At 36.6% G+C, this 25,813-nt stretch overlaps 1 protein-coding gene across 2 annotated transcripts in view; it reads right to left on the bottom strand.

Annotated features, from left to right (window-relative positions):
* PAK2 (p21 (RAC1) activated kinase 2) overlaps positions 1–25,813 on the bottom strand; it is a 35,709-nt gene that overhangs the window by 9,421 nt on the left and 475 nt on the right. Inside the window, exons 2-12 of one of the 2 annotated variants that reach the window (XM_081954264.1) lie at positions 24,890–25,033; positions 15,252–15,459; positions 12,508–12,608; positions 12,061–12,211; positions 10,795–10,826; positions 9,531–9,632; positions 8,079–8,205; positions 6,926–6,989; positions 5,974–6,022; positions 5,209–5,321; positions 283–400 (exon numbers count right to left, since the gene is read on the bottom strand). In XM_081954264.1, coding sequence (XP_081810390.1) covers positions 283–400; positions 5,209–5,321; positions 5,974–6,022; positions 6,926–6,989; positions 8,079–8,205; positions 9,531–9,632; positions 10,795–10,826; positions 12,061–12,211; positions 12,508–12,608; positions 15,252–15,438 — 1,044 coding nt within the window. In that variant the 5' untranslated portion in view covers positions 15,439–15,459; positions 24,890–25,033. The remainder of the gene's footprint in view (positions 1–282; positions 401–5,208; positions 5,322–5,973; positions 6,023–6,925; positions 6,990–8,078; positions 8,206–9,530; positions 9,633–10,794; positions 10,827–12,060; positions 12,212–12,507; positions 12,609–15,251; positions 15,460–24,889; positions 25,034–25,813) is intronic. The other variant, XM_081954263.1, reaches the window with a different exon arrangement.

The following is a 25,813-nucleotide window of genomic DNA, read 5'->3' as shown; positions in this document are numbered from 1 at the left end:
CTTCTGCTGACTACCAGCTGACTGCAATTTGGTAGTTCGAATCTCATCAGGCTCAAGGTTGACACAGCCTTCCATCCTTCCGCACTCGGTAAAATGGGGACCCAAATTTTGGGGGCAATGTGCTGACTCTGTAAACCACTTAGAGAGGGCTGTAAAGCACTATGAAATTGTATGTAAGTCTAAATGCTATTTACATTCAGGAAATCACTCAATCAATATCCATCATATAATTGACATTTTCCAAAGTTGTAATTAAATCTATTCCTTCCCTTAATCACCCACCTCTCTGCAGACAGCAGCAATCTGCGCCTCATCCATACAAGTCTCTGTAACTACATCAGTAAGGGATCCACCAGCCAGATACTCCATTACAACAAAAAGTTCATCTCCAACCAGATAACTGAAAACAGAAAAACAACATTAAATTTCAACACAATGAAACAACTGTTTGAAGTTAGATTGGGAAAAGAAACTAAAGTAAATATACAATACAAATTTATTAGTACCAGAGTTACATATTGTGCAAGCACTGCATTAGTTACCAATTGGCTTCTGAATACAGTTTAACATGCTAGTTTTAACCTATAAAAGTCCTTTTGTCTTAGCATAAAGAGACATGAGGACTTGCCTCCTTCAACCACAATAGTCCTGTCCAACATAAGCAACTTGGAAAACACTGCTGAAGATCCCCCACTACTAGGAAACTAAGAGCCAAAGCTAGGAGCAATACGTACTTTCCATTATGGCCCAGTGCTTGTGGAATAGTTTCAACCAGAAATTAAGCTAGCTATGATACTATTGGTCTTTGAAAATAAGTTGAAGCTCTTTTGGGGCAATGCATAATTACTTACATGCTCCCATTTTAAGGTAATTTAATTATTTGCTATGATTATTTTTTATTATTTTTGTGTTATGAGTACTTTTCATCATGTCACAAGTTGCAAGTGTTGTAAACATTTAAAATAGCAATAAAACAAAAGAATTAAGTATGCGAGATTAGGTATTGGAATGCTTTTTTATAACTACATATCAGTATTCTCTTCCTTTGGCCATCTCCTCCCATAACTATCACAGCTGAATCTGCACTAGACCAGACAGGGCATTTATCTATCCTTAGTTGGGGGAAAATCAACAAAAGTGCATTATCACATAAAGGTGGAGAAAAAGATGCAACATATAAACCCTGGGTCTGATACACAGAATGGGCTAGATTACTGAAATCGACACCATCCTTGAGAATGGAGAAGGTGGTAAAGAGAATGACAAACACATGATTACACCCTCACAATGTAAGTTCCACCCTTTCTGTTTGTGCATCATGACAACATATCCATGTATGAAAAGGGTAGATCTTGCAGTGCAACACTGACAAAAGGAGCAAGAACCTGTCTACAGCTACAATCTACCTATCATCTTTAAGTAGCTTTTTTTTTTAATTAAGGCTTCTTGTGTCTACAATAAAAGCAAGTTATCTGTGCAAGAAATTACCTTGATTGTTTTATTGTACAATTCAAAGTTCACTTTGAAAGACCCAGATTGGTCTAATGGCTAAGGCACCAGACTAGAAAGCAGGAGTTCAAGTCCTGCCTTAGCCATGAAAGCCAGATGGGTGACATGGAGCCAGTCATTCTCACTTCGTCTCACCCGGGAAAATAGGAGGGGGAAGGTTTGTTGGATACATTTGCTGACTTGAGTCATTTGTAAAAATAATAAAGGTGGAATGCAAATTACACAAATTAAATTAATAAATACATTTCAGTCAAAGGACCAGTATAGAACAAAACAATTAACGAATTGTTTGAACACAGAAGGGGAACGTTAGATACAAAAGCTAAAGGATTGGAACAGAATATTATTACCACTATTACCAGTATAAATTATGCCTCTAGAGCTAAGAAACAGAGTGTCATTTGTTTAAAACTAAAATGTGGAAATAAAATTCTAAGACAGACATGTCTGTGTGTATTTCAGAGTTATTCAAGGATTAGCCAAGTTGCACTATATTAAAGAATGTGGCAGTTAGTCATCTTGGATCTTATCTTGTTGACATCATAACAGAGTTTGGCAATCTAAGGAGATAGAAGCCCCTTTAATCAAGAAAAGTGTTTTTGTATACAGAAGGTTTCAGATGAGGGAGAATTTTAATATCCGCATAAAAGTATAGTAAAATATGGCAATAAATACAATTGTACTTGTATCACATGGACACAGTCTAGCAGCATATGGACTATTTTTGTATTTGCTTTCCAGAATGACTCTTCTACTGTTAGTTTCTGGCATCCAGTGTGAGAGAAAGAAGTATACATATCATGCTATTATCTATCTATTTGTCAGTTAATTAGTCAGTCAATAAGTATCTTGGGTCCTTCGCTCACATCATAACAGATTTCTTAATGTTTCCTAGCTATTAATGTGGAAGGCACCACATCATCTTTTGAAGATGATCTTGTCTGATCTCAGATATTTTCACTACGTCTTGGTAACCCTCACAGTAATTTTTGTCAAGGCAGTTAATTACGCAGATCATTCAGCTGTTGCCTGATTATCAGTCACATATCTAGTGTTAATCCTCTTACATATATACCCACAATTTTATTATTATTAAGTAATTCTTACACATAAAATTTATCAAAGAAAAAGACAGAAATGAAGGCATGTAAGAATCACCACAAAAGTGTGCTCAGCTGGATTCTTCCCTGTCCACTAATCATTACCACCAACAGCCCAGGAAGATTATAATTTAAAACACTTATTATATTGTTTTTTGCAATGGGCTGTATTCTTTGTAACCAACTTTAGAAGAACTGTGATCATAAAATACAGGACACAAATAATTATATTTGTATTAATAAGTAGCAATAATAGCCATTTCTAGAAAGTAAATAATGATTGCTGCATGAAAATCTTCAATAGTATTATCAAAAATTGTTGTCCTTTAGTGACTTGTTTTAAAATAAAAGTATAATTCCAAATGGTACTAACAACTCATAATAAAATGTTTCTTATTTGGAATTTCAAAGTTATGTACTAATTTTTATGCATGCTTATAATTTCTTTAATTCAATTCAATTCAATTCAATTTATTAGCGCTTATAGACCGCCCCCTCTCCCGAAAGGGACTCGGGGCGGTGTACAGTCCATGTCAAAGAACAAAATTAAAACAATTAAAATTACTAAATGGACAATATATATATACAAATATAAAATAGGTGGATAAGAGGAGGATAAAAGATGTGCAGGACTGTATTGCTAATAAATAATTAAAATAAACAGACATTAAAATCCCAATACCCAATAAAATTAAGTCTACAGAATAATCCCCTTAAAAACCAGTAAAAATATAAATGCTAGGAGATAGGCGTTGAAATTATGCCAGGCCAGCCAGTCGGAACAGGTGAGTCTTTAGTTTCTGCCGGAAGGAGCAGAAGTCGGTGGTGGTTCTAATGTCGGGGGGGAGGTCATTCCAGAGGGTTGGGCCCATCACAGAGAAGGCCCTACTCCTTGGCGTCGCCCGCTGACATTGCCTAGCGGACGGCACCAGGAGAAGTCCTTCCCTGTGAGAGCGAATTGGCCGCTGGGATGTTTGTGGGAGGACGCGATCCCGCAGGTAACTGGGCCCTATACCATGGAGCGCTTTAAAGATGGTGGTCAAAACCTTGAAACGCACCCGAAAGACCACAGGCAGCCAGTGCGGCTCGCGCAGGAGCGGTGTTACATGGGAGTACCTGGTACTCACCATGACTGCCCGAGCGGCTGCGTTCTGGACTAGCTGCAGTCTTCGGGCGCGTCCCAAGGGAAGCCCCATGTAGAGAGCATTACAGTAGTCCAGGCGAGACGTCACCAGTGCATGAGTGACCGTGCGTAGGGCCTCTCGGTCCAGGAGGGGGCGCAATTGGCGCACCAGGCGAACCTGGTGGAACGCCCCCCTTGCCACGGCTGCCACATGGTCATCCATTGACAGCCGGGCATCTAGGAGGACGCCCAAATTGCGCGCCCGTTCCACAGGGGGCAGCTGTTCGCCCCCTATGGCCAGCGCTGGAATCAGCTGACTGAACCGAGGTGCCGGTAGCCAGAGCCACTCAGTCTTGGAGGGGTTGAGTTTGAGTCTGTTGTCCCCCATCCAGACCCCGACGGCTTCCAAACACCGGGACATCACTTCGACAGCCTCACTGGGGTGGTTTGGGGTTGAAACGTACAGCTGAGTATCATCAGCGTACAGATGGTATTCAACCCCAAAACCACGGATGATCTCCCCCAGCGGCTTCACATATGCGTTGAACAGGAGGGGCGAAAGGACCGATCCCTGCGGCACCCCACAAGTGAGTGACCTCAGGGTCGACCTCTGCCCCCCCGTCAACACACATTGCGACTGGTCGGAGAGGTAGGAGCCGAACCACCGTAAAACGGTGCCTCCGACTCCCATCCCCTCCAGCCGGCGCAATAGGATACCATGGTCGATGGTATCAAAAGCCGCTGAGAGATCTAATAGGACCAGGATAGAGGAGCAACCTCTATCTCTGGCCCTCCAGAGATCATCAACCAGCGCGACCAAGGCTGTCTCTGTGCTGTGTCCGGGTCGGAAGCCGGACTGGCGTGGGTCTAGATATTCGGATTCGTCAAGGTGTCGTGGAAATTGCTGCGCCACCACATTCTCAACAACCTTCGCTAAAAAAGGAAGGTTGGAGACTGGACGATAATTAGCCAGCTCCATTGGGTCCAGTGAAGGCCTCTTGAGTAAGGGCCTCACCACCGCCTCTTTCAAGGCAGCTGGTAAGGATCCCTCACCCAATGAAGCGTTCACCAGGCCCAGAAGCCAGCCTCGTGTCACCTCCCAGGATGCCAGTACCAGCCAGGAGGGACATGGGTCCATTAAACATGTGGTGGGCTGCAGCCGTCCACGCAACCTGTCCAAATCCTCGGGGGCAACAGAGTCAAACTCCTCCCAGAGTGGTCTTACAAGACTCACTGTTGACGGCTCGTTCGTGCCACTGGAGGGGGCCCATCCGCTCCGGATCTGAGCGACTTTGTCCTGCAGATATTCCCCAAACTCCTCTGCTCTACCCTGCAAGGGCGCCACCCGCCCTTGACAGATAACATATTGGTATTTCAAGAATGCAAAAATAGACAAAACAAGACATGGCCAAAGCTTTTGAGTTTTGATTCTGGCTTAAATTTAACTTTCCATCAGCTACATGTTGTACTAGTTACCTGTCTAGAAAATTGACTATGTTTGGGTTCTTCAGCTCTTTCATTACCAAAATTTCATTGATAATCAACTCCTTTTTGGGTTGTTTCTGTAGATTTATTTGTTTTATAGCAACCTGAAAAGTAAAGAAAGAAATCAGAAGCTGATATTCAAATAGAGGTAATTTGTACACAATTTGTGGTTTCTGCATGTTTAAGTTAAATTAATGGAAAAAAATCTAGACCAAGTTAAATACCATTTGGTTCCATTGTGAGGACAGACTGAATAAACTGAAAATTACACCCCTTACAGACATATAAATACAACCAACATAAATAATTAGTAACAGAAAGGGGTATGTCCTTGTTCTTGATAAAATACATAAACTTCACATCTTGAAGTCAACATTTGTGGCCTTGATTATAGATAACAAATCAAACTACAATGAGATTACAATGTCAGAATAGAAAATAGTTTTAGTAGAACCTTGATATTCACGAGTCGTGGCTATAGCTATGGTAGTTACCAACTTTTTTCATGAGCTATGAACCATGATGATCTAAATCCCTCATATAATTATTAAAATTCAATAATTTATGTGATATAATTTACTCCTTATTACTGTTGCTGAAACAGAACTGGAGAGTCTCCCTTAGCTATTCTAAACAAGACAGAAATTTATCAGTAGATCCCATTTTATCTTCTTAAGTTTCATTGTATTTTATAAATTTTCACCAATACGTTCCACAGCAAATCCAAATGAGTATCAACTTTGAATCTGTTCTTACCTCCTGTCCTGTCGCAACATCTACTGCAATGAAAACGGTACCAGAAGCTCTAAGAAAACCAAATATGCAATTAGTGGTAACATTTCAGGCATTTAACATGCATGTGCATGAACAGGCAAAGCTTTGTATTTCCTGGAGAATATCATTGTATTTTAAAGACAAATGGAGTGGGATTAAATCATAAACTAACAGACAATAAGATCAATAGGTACACAAAATAATACAGAAAAAATTCAAATCTTTCATTTTACAAAAGAAAGAAATAATAAAACCACCTGGACAAAATGTATAGCCTGCATATTTGGGCTTAGAATAAACTCTCTCTTTATTCTCTTCCACAGGAGAAAGAAAAAGCTCATGCTTGGAATTCTTGGTCAGAGTTTCCTTTTTCATTACATATATTGTAAATAGTACAGCACATTAATAATTGTTTTATGGTTTAACGTATTTTTTGGAGTATAAGATGCACCAAGGTTTTGAAGAGGCAAATTAAAAAAAAAATTTTTTTGCACTCTGCAAACCTCCCCAAAATGGCCCGTTTTTGGTGAAAAAAAGGGCATGAATAGCCTTTACGAGGCTTGTAGAGTGGTAGAGGGGGCAAAAAGGAGCAAAAAATGGCCCCGTTTTTTGCTCATTTCTGCCCTCCCCAGCCCCCAGGAGCTTTCTGAAAGCCTCCTAAAAGCTATGCACGGCCATTTTGGTGAAGAGGGCGGGGTTTTGGGAGGCAAAAAATGCTGTGTACAGTGTATAAGACGCACCCAGATTTTCAGCCTCTTTTTTGAGGGGAAAAAGGTGCATCTTATACGCTGAAAAATACAGTATATTTTGTTGGATGTCTGTTTTGATTTATATGCTGATATACACTCATACCAACACATATGTATGCTAAAATAACAACATTTAACTTAATTTAATTTAATTAATTATGCATAGGTTAGTTATGAATACTTACCCCTGTCCTATTTTTTCATATCTGGTATATTTTTTCTTGGGATCTCCTATACTAACAATTGTTCCTAAAAGGTAATTATAACACTATAAGTAAACTAAAAAAATAGTATCAGATCCAAAGCAATAACACAAACAATACTGACTTGTCATTAGAAGTCAATATTTTCTCTTATATTGCTTTGTATTCAACATTTCTATGTTTAATTAAAAGAGGAAGGATATATTTATATCAACATTCCTGTTTCATATAAAACACTATTTCTAAATTATATCAATGCAGCTCTTTATCTCCAGAACACAAAGGTAATTCAAAGGCAGGACAACTTCTTTTAATAGCACTAATTCTGCTCTCTCAATACAGTGGTTATTGAATTCATCCCTTATAATGTATGCAGACAACCTACAAATCATCTGCAATCTCACATATTTTTCTGCAAAACATTAGAAAGCCATTTCTTATCTCATTTAATGAACAACTGTATCTCAGAAAACAGATCACAATTTTTCCATTGTTAATTTCACTAAGAAAAATTATCTTGGGAGGATGGGTAGTCACTGGGAAATGAAGGTAATAAAATTCCACAGTACCAAGTAACTTTGATTAAGATTATCAACTTGCCATTTCTAATAATGAAGTTCTGAAACCAGATTGTCAGGAGATGGATTAAGGAAAAAAGTTCTTATTTCAATATGCAAAAGCAAAGACATACTGCACTGCCTACTTTACATTGTTTAGCAAGTTTTATAGAGTCCAGTGCAGCCCCCAATTCAAACACTGCCTGGACTGTATGGTTTTACAAATATATTTTTAAGAAAATATGCAACATTCAGAAAATAGGTTTTATCCACAATACAATTGACAATGAAGGGAGATGTATATGCTAAGGAAATAACCTTTTTCACAAATGAAGTTTATTGTTGTCACAAACTCTGTTGTTTGATCTCAAAAGAACTAAGTACTGTCTGGGGTACTTAGACTGGGGTATCTAAAATAACATCCCAGAAGGAGGCAGTGCCAAAAAAATTGCCCAGAAAATTATATGGATGTATTCATGTAGTTACTAGGAATAAATCAGACTCATAAAGCCTATGCAGCATATTTGGTTTTGAGATAATTAATGTCTTATTTTTATGACTATCAAATTCCTACTTACGTAATCTTTCTGTGATCTCTTCATCTTTCATCTTGTTTTTCTTTTTCTGTTTATCAGCTAATTTAGCATTGTCACTTAGATCGCCACATGGTGCTGGGATGGGATCTATTACTGATCGTGTATAAACCTTAACAAACAAAATTATGGTTGTAATCTCATCGTATTTTAACATCTGATTTCTTTTCAAGTTCAACTGCCATATATATTTATAGCCACCACTGTATAGCAATGTAACTATTTGAATTTGCTGATTAACACTAAGGTTTGGTCTATAATGATTATAAAAATGGAGCCTTAATTTTTTTTCCCAAGAAAGGGTCACGTAATTTAATCCAGACAGATTTTAGTCTCTAAATGTGCTCTATGATTCTACCGTATATGAAAGATAAAACTAGAGCAACCATCAAATTAGGAGGTTGACAACTATCCTAGAAGACCAAATCACTTCTACACTGTTAGAAAGAAAGCTGCATGGATTTCTCTACACAGTGACCATGAGTTCAGCTTGATTCTATGTCTTTATCTTTATGAGAATAAAGAAGGATTGGCCATCATTATCTGGTGTACTATAACATTACTATAGTAGTCCTCAACGTACAACTGGGACTGAAATTTTGGTCACTCAGCAATGAAGTCATTAAATGAGTCATTAAATGACTGGACCTGATTTTACAATCATTTTTACAGCTATCCTTAAGTAAATCTCGTGGTTGTTAAGCAAATTCAACTTCCCTAACTGACTTTGCTTTTCGGGAATTGGCTGGGAAGGTCACAAATCACAATTACATGACTACAAGACACTGCAACCATTGTATATGTGAGCAAATGTCAAATGCTTGAATTACAATCATGTTACTACGAGGATGATTCAATGGTCATAACTTCAAGGACGGTTAAACAATCACTTTTCCTAAGACTGCTGTAACTCTGGACTGTCATTAAAGAAATGGTTGTAAATTGAGGGTACTCTGTCTATCATCCTCTATAAATATGAAGGCAATTATTCAAGTCATGTTTTGCCCTTAGCAGCCAAATACACTAATGAAGTAAAATCAAATCACTTTTCTGATACCTAATTCAGATGGGGAGTACTGACCAAAACAAAGAAAATTAAGTTGCTAAGAGACAAAGAGAGATAAGAACTTTTCAGAAGCTAAAATACTGGTTTTAAAACAGAAACAGACCTGTTAAGATGGTAACTGCATGCAAGAAGTAGTCCTCATTAATCAATACTAATTATGAACCTTTCCCTTAAAGTACTTAATAGTTTTAACTACTGTATATCACAGTGAACAATAACATTACAAAAGGATTGTGGCTAAAAGCAACAGATCTAAGCAACCAAGACCATTTGGTTTAATAGAGATTTGAACTATACTTCCTCAGATTGTAGAAAAACTGCAAAAAGCTCTGATGTGCATTAAGTAGTGAAAATGAAATAAAACTTCTCACCGATTTTGTATGATCTGGTCTTGGAGCAATAACTGGAGGAGCCACTTCATCCTCCTCTTCCTCTTCAGTTGCTGTTGAAGGCTCTGACCTTTTTGCATTAAGCTATAAATTAGAGATTTTTAAAAAAATATGGAAAATAAATGAATTGAACTATACAAGCTTTATTTATTTATGAGGCCTATTTAAATAATAATTCATTACAAAAAGTATACGTAGTTGAAACCACTGCATGTAGTCCTCAACTTATGACCACAATATTGGTTGCTAAGCAAAGTGGCAATTAATGAGTCATGTCCAAATTTACGGGTTTTTTGCCACCGTTGTTAACCGAATCACAGCAGTTGTTAAAAGAATCATGAGCTCATTAAGCGAATCCAACTTCCCCCATTAACTTTCTCAGATGCTGGCTGGGAAGATCACAAATAGTGATTACTTGGTCTCAGGACTCTGCAACTGCCGTAAATATATGTGCAGTTTGCCAAGTGCCTGAATTCTGATCACATGACCTGTGGTGATATCATGGTCTTAAGTGTAAGAACTGGTCATAAGTAAGATGTTTCAGTACTGCTATAACTCTGAATGGTTTATAAATGAATAGTTGTAAGTCAAGGACTACTTTTATATTAGAGTGCAATATTTCATTTATTATTCCCGTATGAAATGTTTATAACCAAGCAGGCACAGTATCATGCCAGGGTAGAGTAAACACAGAACTCAAGATACATATATCCAAATTATGCAATCTATATATCAAAAATTAATGTCCAATAAGGACTTGTAAACAAAGGGGTTATTACATATATAAGCTGCCATAGAAATTGAACTCCAAAACATGAATGGCAACTGAAATCTGAAAGAGGAAATTAAGTCATCATATTGAAAGCTGATATTGCCACCTATCAAGAAACCATCTAATCTTTCCTTTCTCCTAGTTGTCTCTCTGCCATTCCATTGAGCTTTTGTATGAGACAACAAGGCAAAACATTATTCCTACTCTCTACAAAAAATTAACTTATAGAAGAGATCCCACTTTTCTTTTGGTTTAGTTGAATTAATTTGTGAAACTTTAACATATAAAAAACAATAGTTTCTCATCAAATGATCTTGAAAGCACTACTGATGAACTGAACCTCTGATTAAAATGAATGAAATTATATTTCTGATAACTGAATAGGTTGAAATACAGAATATCTGAAGCCCATTAAAATTACTGCACAACAGGATTTCAATGACATGAAAGGAAATATAATGTGAATATACTTACTGCTATTGCTCCTGAAAGAAATCCATCCTTATCTAGAAAAAAAATTTGAAGTGAACAAAAAAATTAAAGTATTAATGTAGTAATGATAACACCCATAAAATGTAGTGAGTTGATACACACCTTGTTCCAAAGAGAGTTCTGAACTAATTGAAATAAGGAGAAAAGCCTAGCTTTTAGTTTTATTCCAGTATAATGTACTTGCAGTTTAAAAAAAAGCCCTACTTGATCCAACTATTTTCTAAAGAAACAAAACATATGAAAGATGAGGAATGACACTCAGAATCTCTCTCTTGCACTATTACAACAAAGTATCTAGCAAACTGTTGCCTGAAGAAATCAAACAGGAATTCATATTGTTTCCATTTCATGGATACCGGTACTATTCCCTTTAATCTCCAGGGGAATTAAAAGTATTTAATATTTTATGCACAATTAAAAAGTAAATCTAAATCGTCCTTCAAATCAAGTTTATATTTAATGAAGTGCATTTTGGGCTGCTCTACCTTCATTAATTGAAAGGGGAAACTTGATCTGCAAATCATGTGCTGTTTCTAAAAGTTAGATCTGAGTATGTTTAGCATGCAGAATAAACAGAGGTATGATAGCAGTCTTCAAATAATTGACGAGCTATTACACAAAAAAAGAAAGAAAACTATTTTCCATTGCCCTAGAATCAGAATCAGACCAGAACTAATAGATTAAAACTCCAAGAAAGAAGGTTTAGGTTAGATCTTTAAAGACATTTCCTGACCGTACAAGTTGCAGCATGAAGTAGTGAGTTCTCCTTCACTGGAGATATTCAAAGCCTGAATAGTCAGTGAACCATCTAGTGGAATGTACACTGAGCAGGAAACCTGTCTAGATGGTGTCTAAGGTCCATTACAATTCTAATCATAGAGTTAACTCATCCTGAAAACATGCATGGAGCTAGTAACTTTAATTTTTAGATGGGCAGAGATCCCTACTTTAAATAAAAACAAACTCACATCAGCAATTGGTCTCTTCTTTCTCAAATGCCCTTCCAATTCTTTAAATGGGTAATAATTCATATGCCAATTACTAAAATCATCTCTCCAAAACAGCTGCACAGTTCTGGCAAAAGATACAGCTAAATTAAAAAAAAATGCAGACATACGCCACATTCATTTTCTGAAACACTCACTTCCTAATTATTTCCAAAATGCTAGAAAGCTGTTACACATAGATTTCCTCATTTATACCTAATAATGAGTTTAAAGTGCCCCATGAGTTAGCCCAAAGACATACCTGTAGCAGAAAAACTCAAATATTTCTGTTTTGCTGTGTCTTTAGAATCATAGAATTTCAAAACATCTAATACAGCCTGGGGATTTTTTTTCTGTTCTAATTTTGTGATGTTTGACGTCTGTAGCAGCCTAGCCCATTGCTCCGGCATTCCCTGGGGGGAGGGGCAAAGGGGGGGGGAATACAAATTCATGTATTTTAACATTGAAGGACAGAATTTATTATATCGTATCCTCTCAAGCGATAAATCTCCTTAGAATATTCTACTTGCATAAAGGTACCAAGTACATGACTAATCTTTGGGGAAGGAGAAGTAGTATTTACTGAAATGTTTTAGTTCTGAACTATATAAAAACCTTTGTAACAAAAAAGGTAAGATGTTTTAAGCATTAATTTCACACTGGCAGTATCCCAGTGCACACTGCGTAGAGACAAGTTTAATATACTTACAGTGAATTCCCCAGTAACTGCATCAAAGCCAACATGAATAGTATGTTCAAAATCTGATGGAGGAGAGATTTCAGGTCTTTCTTTTTCCTTTTTCCTACTCCCTATAAGGAAAAAAAAGTGGCATAAAAAAAGCAACCAATGTCACCTGATGAAAGAAAAGTCTCCGTTATTAAAACAGTGATGCTTACTGGCTACAAACAAAAGTAGTTATGCCCAATAATTAAAGTGCCTGTTAAATGTCAGAAATGGTCCAGAATGACTAAGTATTTTCCCTTCAGGGTGTAACCCCATAAACTCTTGATGACCAGGGCAGCGACATGGAAGAAAAAGGAACTGAAACCAATACACCATGTAAATAGTCTTCTAGCCCCTTATTGCTTTTTGACAAATATTACTAATAACATAAATAAGACGACTTCCAATATTCCAAATAGCCATTGCTGAGAGACAGCTAAACTCAGACTAGGGAAAAATCCACGGACAATAGTATACTCGCAGAACAATCATGTACATTAAGATTTCAATCTGTATCAACAAAGCATCTCACCAAGGCAACTTCAACTTTTCTAGCCAAATGACTTGGGAATCCTTATTGGCAAATGAAGCGATTTATATGAGGGCTTCAAGGATTCCTGTTTGCAAAAGATTAGAAAACCTTGGGAGAACATGAAGCTTTTAACAAATTTGCCATGAAGCTGTCATCTAACACTACTGAAAGAATTTCTATCTATTTCAGATGCTCTACTGATGATGTTTACCAATTTATTATCTTCATTCTCTACACACTTTTTGTTTTGTTGACAAAGATTTCATTAAATTTATTTTTGTGGATTGTTATAAGCATTCTAGACTTCCTATATGAAATCAGCAGTCATATACATTTCCTACACAAATACATAAAGCATTTTGGGCTCCATCAACAGAAAGTTTCCAAATCATGGAATTAATAGTTCCACTTTATTTTGTATTGATCATATTCTAAGTATTGAGTCTAGTTAGGTTTAACCCTTAAGAAGGATTAAGAGATGGGAAAGAACAATGATAGAGGACTAGAAACTAGCCTATAAAGAACAATTGAAGAAACTGAGCTATTTCAGAGGCTGGAGGCACTGACAAAAAGGCATGCTTCCATAGTCCTGCAGCATGATCTGAAAGGGGATCTGAAATGCACCCCCTTTTCCAAAATGTACCAGGAGACAACTGGAGACATTTTTGTACTTTTAAACTACAAATTCCTTGTTCATTATCACTCTAAGAAAACCTAAAAAACAAAAACAGGACCTATTTAGCCATTAGTATTGTTATACTGATACAATGCAACATACACTGAATTGCTCACTTCTGTATAACAGAAATAGGTATTATTTTTGGAGCATAATCCAATTTTCCTTTTAAAGTTTCATTTGGAAAATACCAAATATCAACTATTTCACTAATATAATATTACAGGTAATCTTTGACGCATTACAGTTGCTTAGTGATTGTTCAAAGTTATGACAGACACCCCCTCCCCAAAAGCTACTTACAACCTAGTTTTAAAGTTATGGCCGCTGCAGTGCTCCTGAGGTCATTCACTTATGATAGATTGCAGGAAAACTGCAGCAGCCCCCCACAACATATTTCTCCCACCAATCCCGCCCTGCCAGGGTCACATTGGCCTTGGGCCTGCTTCCCACCAAACTACTCAGGGGAGGTTTAGGCTGGCTGCAGTGTACCCAAATCTACTGCAACTTGGAGGCTTGGAGTTGCTTCCCAACCAGTCATTCACAGGAGCCTCAGACCTGCACTAGACATCCAGGACCTCCCTACACAAGGCACCCCATGCTATGCTTAACAACATCAGGGAAAGCAGAGGTCGGGTCATTAAGCACGGTGATCATATGGGTGCCTCGCTTAATGACCATCACAACTTGCAACTGTAATGGGCAAGTGTCACTACAGTCATAACTCAAGGACTACCTGTAATGGCAACTTCCCCTTACTTACTTTTTAATATTTGGAAAATGAAATTCTTTCCTTTGTTTTGAGGAAACATTAGTCAGCATAATTTATTTAACAATGGGATTGTTACATTAGTCAGAAGGCTACAGTGTTACTACAACATAGTTGTTTGGCTGCTGCTGCTTGCTAATCCCTTTAGGTCATGCTCGCACACTATCCAGAATGCAGCACAGGGGGGCAGAGTAGCTTCACACTCATAAAACATGATTGCATTCAGTAGCATCATCCAGGGCTTTTTCCACCACCAGTATCACCTTGTGCTGCCACTCGAAGCATCATTTTTTCCTACTGAAGTGGTACCAATTTATTTACTTGCATGTAAATTGCCTTTGAACTGCTAGTTGGCAGAAGCTGAGACAAGTAAGGGACGTTCACTGTCATGCAGTGCTAGGACTCAAACTGTAGTATAGACTGTCTCCATCGTCATTAAGACACTGAGCCACCACACCTCACATTAGATAGCAAAGCAGAGGTAAATGAACTCTCACTCCCAGTTTATCTTCCAAGCTAATTTAAATCTATTTTAAACTTTATAAAATGATTGTTTTCCTGTAAAATACTTAAACAGTGTATTATGAACCCATACATTCACCTCCATGAATATATGCATCATAAGTAATTTTAAAAAGATCTAAATGCACTATAGTAGTTTAGTTGCTATATTTGTGTCTCCCAGAAGCACAATGGTGCAATGAAATTCAAATGGAATAATATTATACAATCAAACAACTGCAACGTTTTACCTTTTTCAGTGCTAGAGAAAATGGAGATGATTTTGTTCCTAGGCTTTCTCTCTTCTGGTACCGAAGGTAGAGGTTTCAAGCTATGATTAGCAGATAAAGGATCTTTTCCTCCTGAACTGAAGATAGTACTGCTCATCCGAACAGGTGGAGCTGGTGGCTTGTCTTCAAGCTCTCCGTTGTCAGACATAATTAATGACTAGACAATACTCTGAAATTAAACAGCAAAAACTTTGTCAACAGATTCCTTAGTGCATTCGATCATTTATTCTTATCCCATATTAATTTTTTAAAAATACTGAACAGACTTGATATTTATTACTATTGAATCATACATCCCAATGTCATGATAGATAATTCAGTTTGACAATATACATTTTACTTTCCAATATTATAAATAGAAAATGGATAATTTTACAAAACAGCACCTAACAGAAATATTCCATGTAAAACCAAAAGAAGGCATTCTTACATTTTCCAGCTAAGCAAGCAGAACTCCAAAAAGAGATACCTAGGTGTTTTCAAAATCAGAAATGCAATGACTAATGACTGAGGCATCGCAAAAGCTCTCCAAATAAATAAATAAACAAATACTGCAGAATATTTACATCAGGAGCAAGAGATCAATTCCCGGAAAGTCCTCTCTCTATATATATATATATATATTGGATAGCTATTTGTCTGAAACGGTATAGGGTTTCCTGCCTAGGCAGGGGGTTGGACTAGAAGACCTCCAAGGTCCCTTCCAACTCTACTATTGTATTGTATTGTATTGTATTGTATATATATCAACTGAAAAGCACACCTTGCTGAACTCTAATCAGATAAACGAACAATTCTTGATTCCCCTATACCCTTGCTTTTAACATATCTGGAAAGAAGGCCTTTCAATTAAAAAAAAAGATTAAGCCCATTTAGCAATCTCATCCCTCATGAACCTGCAAATGAACAAGATCAAAGTCAGTTAATAGAGTTTGAAGTACGTACAGTAAAAGGCATCTTGGTTTCAATCTGAAAAGATGTTCCTTTGTTATTAAGGCTGGTGAGACTTTTTTGAAAAATACGAAGTGATAACAATTCTTTAAGAAGAAAAGCACAAAATGTAAGAACTTTTTACAGTTCAAGTGACTGTTCAGCAATTTCAACTTGATACAACTTTCACGTTGCATTCCCAATATCAGAAAGTTAATACTGTCGTTTCATTAAACTTATACAAAATATAAATTATTATAATAGGTACAGATTATCCTCGCTTACTGCTCAATTCTTCAGCAAATGTTCAAAATTGTGACATTGGAAGCAAGGGATTTATGACCAATCCTCAAAGTTTCAGCAGTTGCAGCTTTCCTGCAGTCATATGAATACAATTCAGGTCCACTCGGCCCACTGACATTTATAACAGCTTCCTGACTGCTCTCCTACTTACTGACATCAGTACCCTCATTATCCAGTCCTGCAGACTGCTACCTGGTGCACTACTATATCAGCTGGGGCTTCTTCACATTGCTTTCTTTCTGTTGGTGCCGAGATTTCTGTTGCATTCCAGACAGAGCCTCCATTCACACCCTGGCTAAGGTCTCTGTGCCAGGTCATAAACAGCCAGCAAGAAGGGTTCGTCTTTGTACTGGTGCAGCTAGGGCCTTTTTTCATACGCCTACCTTGAAAAAGGCAGATGTGCAAATGAAGGTCCCACCTGTATTGGCATGGAAGTAGGACCCACTAGAAGGGTCCTTCTTTTACACAGGTGCAGTTAGAGTCTTCTTTCATGTGCCTGCCTTTTACAATATTATGAGGAAACTGCATGAAATTTCGACAAGAAGCAAGTACGGTTTCAGGAAGAAGGCCCTACACAATCGGGAGCTGTCTCATGAAGGCCAAGCATGCCACAAATCAATATCTTAAGTCTACACTCAGCAATATCCCAGGATTTTTCAGGGGAAGGCAGTCTTATTCAGATTTAAGACTATACTCAGCTTATAAATTATGCCAAGGCAATAACTACATAATTTCCCTCTATTATTAAATGATATCATTCTCAATAATCCTTAACTTTATGAAAATCTTAAACTAAGCACAGCGATTCTGAGTCAGCTGCAACTGTGTCTCCTTGTACCAGTTACAACTCTGTTGTAAGGACAACAAAGCTTTCAGCCTCCAGTGCATTTCCATCAGGGAAATTCCAACTAAAGTTAGCATTCCAGAGGATGAGAATCCAGGAATCCAGGTAATGTTTTTGTTTCCAGACTCCAGTAAAAATTTTAAATTTCACAGAAAGACTAGTAACCATTTATCATTGTAGCTTCAAATGTGCATGATAGTAAACACAGAAGGGAAGAAATATACAAATCAAACTAGGATAGGGGGAGCTTGCTTACTTTGAGGAGAATAATTCAAGATGGGAATGCCCACCATCCTGCTTGTTCTACCTTATTTGTTTGATTCATACCTTGTAGAAATTCTCTTGCTCCCCTCAGCTGTATTCCTTTTGTTGGTTTCTCTGCCTATGTCTCCCCACATACTAACACAAACTTAAAAAACTAGTGGCATTTGTAGTGGGATTTTTATAAGGCTTATTATATATATATTTTTAAAAAAATTAAAACATTTTAAATAAAAAAATCAACATACAATCAAAATGAAATCATTTTTATCCCTCATAAAGAAAAGCTGACCCATTCGAATTGGTTCTTTCAAAGCCCAATAAGCAATACGGTTTCCGATTATAAATAACACATTCACCTAATATTGGGCGTATCAATTTTAGTGTAAAAATAGTTTATCTTCAAAGAGATAAATAGCTCCATACAACACATACAATTTATACTAATTTATTAAAACATTAAAGTCAAAGATGTTCTAATCAAATCTAGCTTGAAGTGTTGTTCATGTTGCATATTAAATGTGAGCCAAATATGGTGACATAACATAATCCTACCTAAATACGATCAAGTTTATATAAACATATCTAAAATGAAATTTAATACAGTATATTTTCTACTACCATATATACCTTCAGGAAAGTTATAGCTCTTCCTCCAAGCATTAGGGCTAACAAAACAGTGCAGCCTGATATATGTGTTTGGTATTGTTAGTTCTTTATGGAAACCTTAGTTGTAGCATTTTGTTATGTTTAACTGTATTCTATGCATTCCTATATTGGTTTTTAATCAAAGTACCTTTTAAAATGTACTGTGTGATAGATATCCAGAATTACTTAAGATAAACAACCAAATTAATTTTCTAAATAAATAAATTGACACCTTGGAGGAGTGGATGAGATAGGAATAAACTTAATTAGCCAATATGCTACCCTGTTTCGCCCAAAATAAGACCTCCTCGGATAATAAGCCCAATCGGGTTTTTGAGTACATGAGCTAAAATAAGCTCTCCCCCCCCAAATAAGCCCTCCCCAAAAATATTGCAACACAGCATAGCCATGAGATGACCATGCTTGCCCCCTTCTGCACCTCAAAAATAATAAGACCTCCCCGAAAATAAGGCCAAGTGCTTATTTCGGGATTCAAAAGAAAATAAGACCCTGTCTTATTTTCGGGGAAACATGGTATAAAGGGTTTTCTTCTCCTGATTTAGCAGAGCACAATCCAACTTGTCCTATCCTTATATCAGATAGTAATGAAAAGAAAAGACACAATTTCCTAAATCATTTCTTTACCATAGCTAACATAGGAATAACCATGCTTAATTGTTACTGGAATTTTTTCAGACCTGCACTAGTAGCCTAGAATCGCATTATTGGTAAGATGGGTGGCATATACATTAAATAAATATACAAACTCTTCACACTTATGTATTTGAAAATATTCCTGACCATGAAAATTGGTGAAAGTGATGCAATCAACAAAGCCTTCAGCTACTGGTGAAAAACCAAGACAGAAATGTAAGGAATAAATACTTTTCAACTCATTGTAAGAATACATCTTACTTACATCTCTGTACTTTAGAGTCAAAGTGGTTCAGGGGGGTATAGACACATATAGCAGTCCTGTGAATACCATATTTTTCAGAGTATAAGCAGCACCTTTTTTCCAAAAACCCCGCCCCCTTCACAAAAATGGACGTGCAGGGGGTTTGGGAGGCCTGCAAAGTGCTCCTGGGGGCTGGGGAGAGTAAAAACGAGTAACAAACGTCATTTTTTTGCTCGTTTTGCCCCCCCCCCCAGGAGCACTCTACAAGCTTCCTAAAGGCTATGCATGCCCTCTTTTTGGCAAAAAAAACAGGCCCATTTTCACAAAAAATGGGTTGTTTTTTGCTCATTTGGGGGGGAGGGGCTAGTCCTCAGGAAGACTCTCAAACTCTCTGCATACTCTGTTTTTCACAAAAAATGAGGCGTGCAGAAGGTTTAGGAGGTCTGCAGAGTGCAAAAAAATTTTTTTTTTAATTTACCTCTTCAAAATCTTGGTGCGTCTTAAACTTCGGTGTGTCTTATACTCCGTAAAATATGATAACTTCTTAAAGAAAATGCATTTTTCTGGTTTCTCATGGAAGACTAGAGTTCCGAGAAAAGGAGGAGTAGACTGGATCAGACAAGGTGCTTTAGAATTAGTCTCTATTGGTATTTCCTTAATTCAAATGAATATTTCCTGAGATCATACAACTACCATGCAATCTAGGAAAAGGCAGAGCTTACTAATGAAGGCACTAAACCATATGGCATATGCACCCATCCTCATATCAAGAAAGTTGGAGACCATGAGGTCTAGTTCCACCTTAGCCATGAAAGCCAGCTGTTGACTATGGGCCGCAAGCAACAAGCCCCTTTTTCAGCTTTGGAGCCAATGCACTCTACATCCCTAATCCCACTACCACTCATTTTAAAAAAACGTTTAAAGTAAGTTCAATATTTAATGTAGTAAACAGGAAAAATGTTTCAGAACCCTTCTACAATACCATAAATTCTTTACTAATATTCACAAGTAGGAAATAAATGATCTGATAATTAATTAACGTAGTTTTCCTACTGAATATTGTTCTTATTGTGTGCCTTGGAATTGGGTCTTTTATTTTGATAAAATTACAGTTAAATCTAAAGCCAAAGATTTTCTTGCTCATGTTTGAAAAGACAATATTTTTAGAAGACCAAAGATAAATATGAGCTAGTTATAATGGCTCCAGACAGTAGATAATTAGTACTTAACCTAGGTTCACTATCATAAAGCTGATGGTTTGTTATACAAGTGTTTCAAACAAAGGGAAACATTGCCTCCACATAGCAAAAAAAACAACCCAGTAGAGCAATGGAAAAGGATAGTAATTCCACACCCTCACACATACATTGTTACTGCCAAAAAAATCAAGAACATTCTTCAGGAAGAGTGCCAAGGTAAAGCTTTCAAACATGAGTGAGGCAAGGAACTACTTACACTATAAAACATCAGATATATAAAGCTGTTTTTTCTCAGTAGCTCGAAAAAAATCCAGCTGTTCACTTACCAAAGTACCACAAGAATTTCACTTTACAAGGTTTCTAATATTGTTCACAAAATCTACTTTATCTTAACTATTTGGATCAAAGAAAATGATGTAAATAATCCAGCTGAAATTAAATCCTAATGTTTTTCCCCATTGATCAAACTTTGCTCATTATGCTCCATGTGTAATTAAAGATTACATAACTAAGCCAAGTTCTAATTGGTGAAGCGGTATATCAATATTTCTTCCTGGCATTTGAAACTCCAATAAATGCTCCTCTCCTGACTCAGAGGGTCAGCAAAGGGTATTGTACTGTAATGAATGGCAAAATTTTATTTTAGATGAAGCAATTGCCTCCTTTATTTAGAGTTCCGAGGCTAGCTATTTGGGAAATCTAAACACTGCAAAAAATTATGGCTTGGCTTCTAACAGAACTGGTTGTTAGTAATTACACCTTGGTCTCTCTATCATCATCCAGGTGCAATTTAGAACGTAAAAAGTGACCTACTGCAAAGATAAGAACTCATAGCTCTCCACACATTGCTGAACTTCAAATCACTGATGGATGTTTCTGGGGTACAGTTTAGCTATAACTGATTGGTTTTGTCCTCTGTTCCAAACAGATTCCTTAATTTTCAACAATTCCCAATATTCATGGTAGTTTTGTACTATAAAAACATCTCAAACACTGGATTAGCAAATATTGAATCATTGCTCCTATGGAAAATATAGGATTAGGTTCCCAGAAGTCTCTGGATTCATCATTTTTATCAACTAATCAATATAAAGGAGAATATTTGTAGCTGAGGGTTGACATGAGGGATTCTTGGTGCTCTCTGAGCTTGCTTGTTTTCTTGCAGATGTTTCATTACCCAAACTAGATAACATCATCTGAGCTAGTTTGGGTAATGAAACGTGTGCAAAAAAACAAGCAAGCTCAGAGAGCACCAAACACCCCACAACTAATCAATATACAACTTTGTTTTGGGTTTCTGTTTAAAGACACTTTATTTAGTATATATTTCACCACAAAAATGCAAGAATATGATGCCAAATGGACCACAAAAAGGGCACTTGTTTATAGTATGAGAGCTGAAACAAGAAGGAAGAAGGAAACAAGAAAGCATCTTGTCCACCGTGGCTGGGAACATGCAGGTTGGGTGACTCCAATTTCCCCCCCCCCTCTCCACAAATCTGAAAATTGGGGGGGGGGGGTGTTAGAAATAATTTTTAGCAAGGGGACTAATTTGCAAACATGGAATCCATCATTAATTAGTTAATTAATAATCAACATTAAGAACCTTACATTTTAATCAGTTCAACATTACTGTATAGTATGCTAGTAGTTGAAAGCAAATAAACAGGACTTAATATTATTAGCTATTTTTAGGAGGAAGTACAGCTGTGAAATAATTTTCTTTGTTTTTCTCACGGCCATGGTTTCCTTTACTTTTAAATACTTATGACAATTGATTAAAACAAGTTTATGTTCCATTTAATTGCAAATAAAAATAAATAATATATATGCATGACAATACAGAGAAGCACTATTTGCAATTATTAATTGTATATATACTGCTTATTCCAAAGTGTTTTTTTAATTAAATAGCAAATAAAAAAGTGTTCCATTTGCTTAACTCTAATTTCCCCTTTATCTTCTACTGTTATTTGGCTACTGGTCTTCTAACCAATTTCGTTGTATACGTGATGTACAATGACAATAAAGGCTATACTATCTGTCCATGGATATATTTTTTTAAAAGCATAAACGGTCAAATTGATTTGGACTTACATGCTATAACTATACTCATCTCTGGAAAGATCGCAACTGGTAAGTTAAGTAATGTCAGAGGCCCCATTTATTTCACTGGGATAGAATATTATAAAATATTCCAAAATGTCATAATTGATTTGTTCAGTTTATTATAATTCAGTTATTAGGAGGGAAGGCCACTTCACAAACATCATATCAAAACTGTTTCTACTGACTTCCTGATGTAACTGCAAAGGCTACAAATAAAAGATAAGCCATCAATAGATGAACAATTAGTAACTATTTTTTTCCTAAAACCACCACCCTGTGAAGTGGGTTTGAGTGGGTCTGAGTAAGTATGCCTCATCCAAGTCAGCCAGCCAGCTTTGATGGCTAAGGCAGGACTAGAACTAACATTCTCATGATTTCTAGATCAGCACCTTAACCCTCAAAAATCTTCAGTTTCATGATTAGTTTCATTCTTTCTTTTGCAACAAATATTTGCAGCAATTTGAAGGTAATGTTTTCCTCTACAAAATACTTAATATATTCATCAGAATCATTCACTCTTTTTGACCTAGCTGCAAAACCCTCTCAAAAGAATATGTTATGCTACCCCAAAATTGCTGGCTTATGGCAATAAATCACTAAAAAAGGATGATGGAGGAAGTTTATTTATTAAATTATATGTTGTCCATCCCATTCAAATCAACTCTGAGTGGCATATAAATACTAAAATTATTATCAAAGATATAACTATTCATCAATGTTTGAAAATCAACTATATTTTTCCTGAGATCTACAAGCTATTTATGCTTATATAGTGTTGTAGGCATAACATTAAGGTATAAATACAGAAGCAATACAAACATGAACAAAGCCACAATAAGTAATCCTATAAGAGTTATTTAGAATTTGAGTACCCTACTTAGAGCTGAATAATACATTCCAAGAGAACAAAATGCATTCAAATATATATTGGAATTTTACACAAAGTTTTCAAAAATTTGTGGTCAGCATTATTACTTACATTGTTATTATATTGGCTAACCATGCAAATATACAACTGTGGTTTTCAGTTTTATACTTCTACAAATATTCAGATATAAAAAACCAAAAGTAATGCAGTCAGAAATTAAATTTATTTGTTTCTGCTAATCCACATATATCTTTAGTCACAAAGATTTTCATGCTGAATAGTTGCACAGAATCTAAAGCACCTTTTTTTCTTTCTAGGTCTAGGTCTGAGTCACATCATACAACAATGATGACATCATGTAACAGATACAGATATGTCAGCGGAGAATCAATTATCCAGGTCATGATTATCATAAAGGTGCTTTTCAAAAGACAACTGAAAAACACCTTTGTGATAGATACAGATATGAAAAATATAAATGCATAGCAAAACAAAGTTAACCCATTTTTTAAAAAAATAGTAGCCATGCAAACTTGTTTTCAGTTATACTTCAGTACTCTAGTATTCTGCCATTTAGTCCTTTCATATATACTTCCTCTCTAATACGCATTCATACATGCTCACAGGTGTAAGTCATACATCATGTTTGTCTAACTATGGTTTATTGAATAATTTGTAATGGCTGAATTCAAGTAACATAATTGTTGTTGAGTCGCTAAGTTTTATCTGACTCTTTGCGACCCCATGGACCACGACACAATGTAGCTCCCCCCCCCCAGCATCCCCCAATGTCTCCTGGAGTCTGCCCACTGCATCGATGCTATCTAACCATCTCACCTCAATAACATGCTCAGTCAAAACCAAATAAACGACTGCATAAATCCAATGATCATAAGACATTAAAAGTGCAATTATTTAATTATTACACCACTAATCACTCACTCATATAGTCAATGCATATTATATGAGCCTAGCCAATTATGATTTAAACAATAGTGATTCTGTATAATGTATAAGCAATCATTTGGACACAACACCTTTGTACAATATCAAATCATAATAGTCAGGAATATACAACTAGAGGAAACATAGGAGACTACATAGTCTAGCCCATATAGGAATCCATTTCTACAGCATTTGCTTGCAGGAGCTTTCCAAGTCAGAAAGCTGCAGTAGTAAAACAGGTTATTATTGTAACACAGGGCTAGGAAAGACAGAGTTTTGGTCTATGATCTGTCAGTCAAAATATTATATTGATATTCAAATAATTTTCTACCTTATTTAGCTAGCTTACAAAGGACATAAGACTTATATAATATATTGTATTTGTAAGTTTAAGTAAAATTGTTTGCAACTAAAAACAAATGTTCAATGAACTGTTCATTGTTTAATTTTTAACAGTACTCTAAAAATTAAATACTAAAGATTAAATAACAGCTAAATTAAAATATTATCAACTAAGTTTTAAATAAATATTTTAAGATATCAGGATGGAGTGCAAAAATATTTGCTTCTCTCTTTGAACAAATAATGACATACCATCCTTAAATTTATTTCAACATCTTGATCTCCTGTCAGCAAACCAAAAAAAGAGGAAGAAGGCAGATGAAGCCTTTTTCTCATTCCAACACACCTTCCTCTAGGGTGATCAGGATCTAAAAACATCATACCCAATGTAATCACCTGAAAGAAAGAGTACAACTATGACACTCCCATTTTAAGTATGTTCAGAAATATCCTAAGATCAGGTGTGGAAAAAAAAAAGACTGAAGGTCACTGCCTTAAAATTCTTAAGAACTTAGAACTACCGGTACTCTACTGGATCAAATAATTTTACATTTTGTTTCAAAGATCATCTGTGAGAAAATCACGAGAAGGAGAAGAATGTAACAATCCATTTCTTGCCATTGTTCCACAGGAATAGATATGGAGGGGAATATTCTTCCTGATACCTCCCAACTACCAGGGGTTCTTACACTTCCTCAAAAACCTGACAACAAAGAGCAGAGCAGGAAGAAACAAAAAACGCTTACCTGCATTCGCCCTTTAGGTAACGAAGCAGGCCTATTCCCCCATAGGAAAAAGGGCAGGTAAGCGACACGGAGCAGCGGCGCCTCTTCCTTACAGTACCATTACAATAGCGCTCATTTTGCCCGCGAGCTACAACTACTCTGCGCCACCTGCTTCCGGGGACAAGGGAGAAAGAACCTAACCCGCCCAACCGGCCTGGTTCGGGACCATCTTTGCCCTTCTCAGAGGAGCAGCCTCCAAAGGCAACAAAGATTTTTTCTGTTGGCTTCCAGGGATTAAAGAATGAGAAAAGAGACACGCGAGTTTATGAACAGCTCCTTTATTAAGTAGGAGCTAACTATTCGCCTACACGGTCTGTGGTAATAAAATGCGCAAGAAGTAAGGAAAAGTACACCAGCCCGAGCCTTTCAGTTCCGAGAGGAGGGAGCAGCA

Source organism: Natrix helvetica (assembly GCF_964273705.1).
Source record: "Natrix helvetica genome assembly, chromosome: 5".
Lineage (NCBI taxonomy): Eukaryota > Metazoa > Chordata > Lepidosauria > Squamata > Natricidae > Natrix > Natrix helvetica.
Note: the sequence above shows the minus strand (reverse complement) of the source record. Positions and strands in the feature narration are given on the sequence as shown.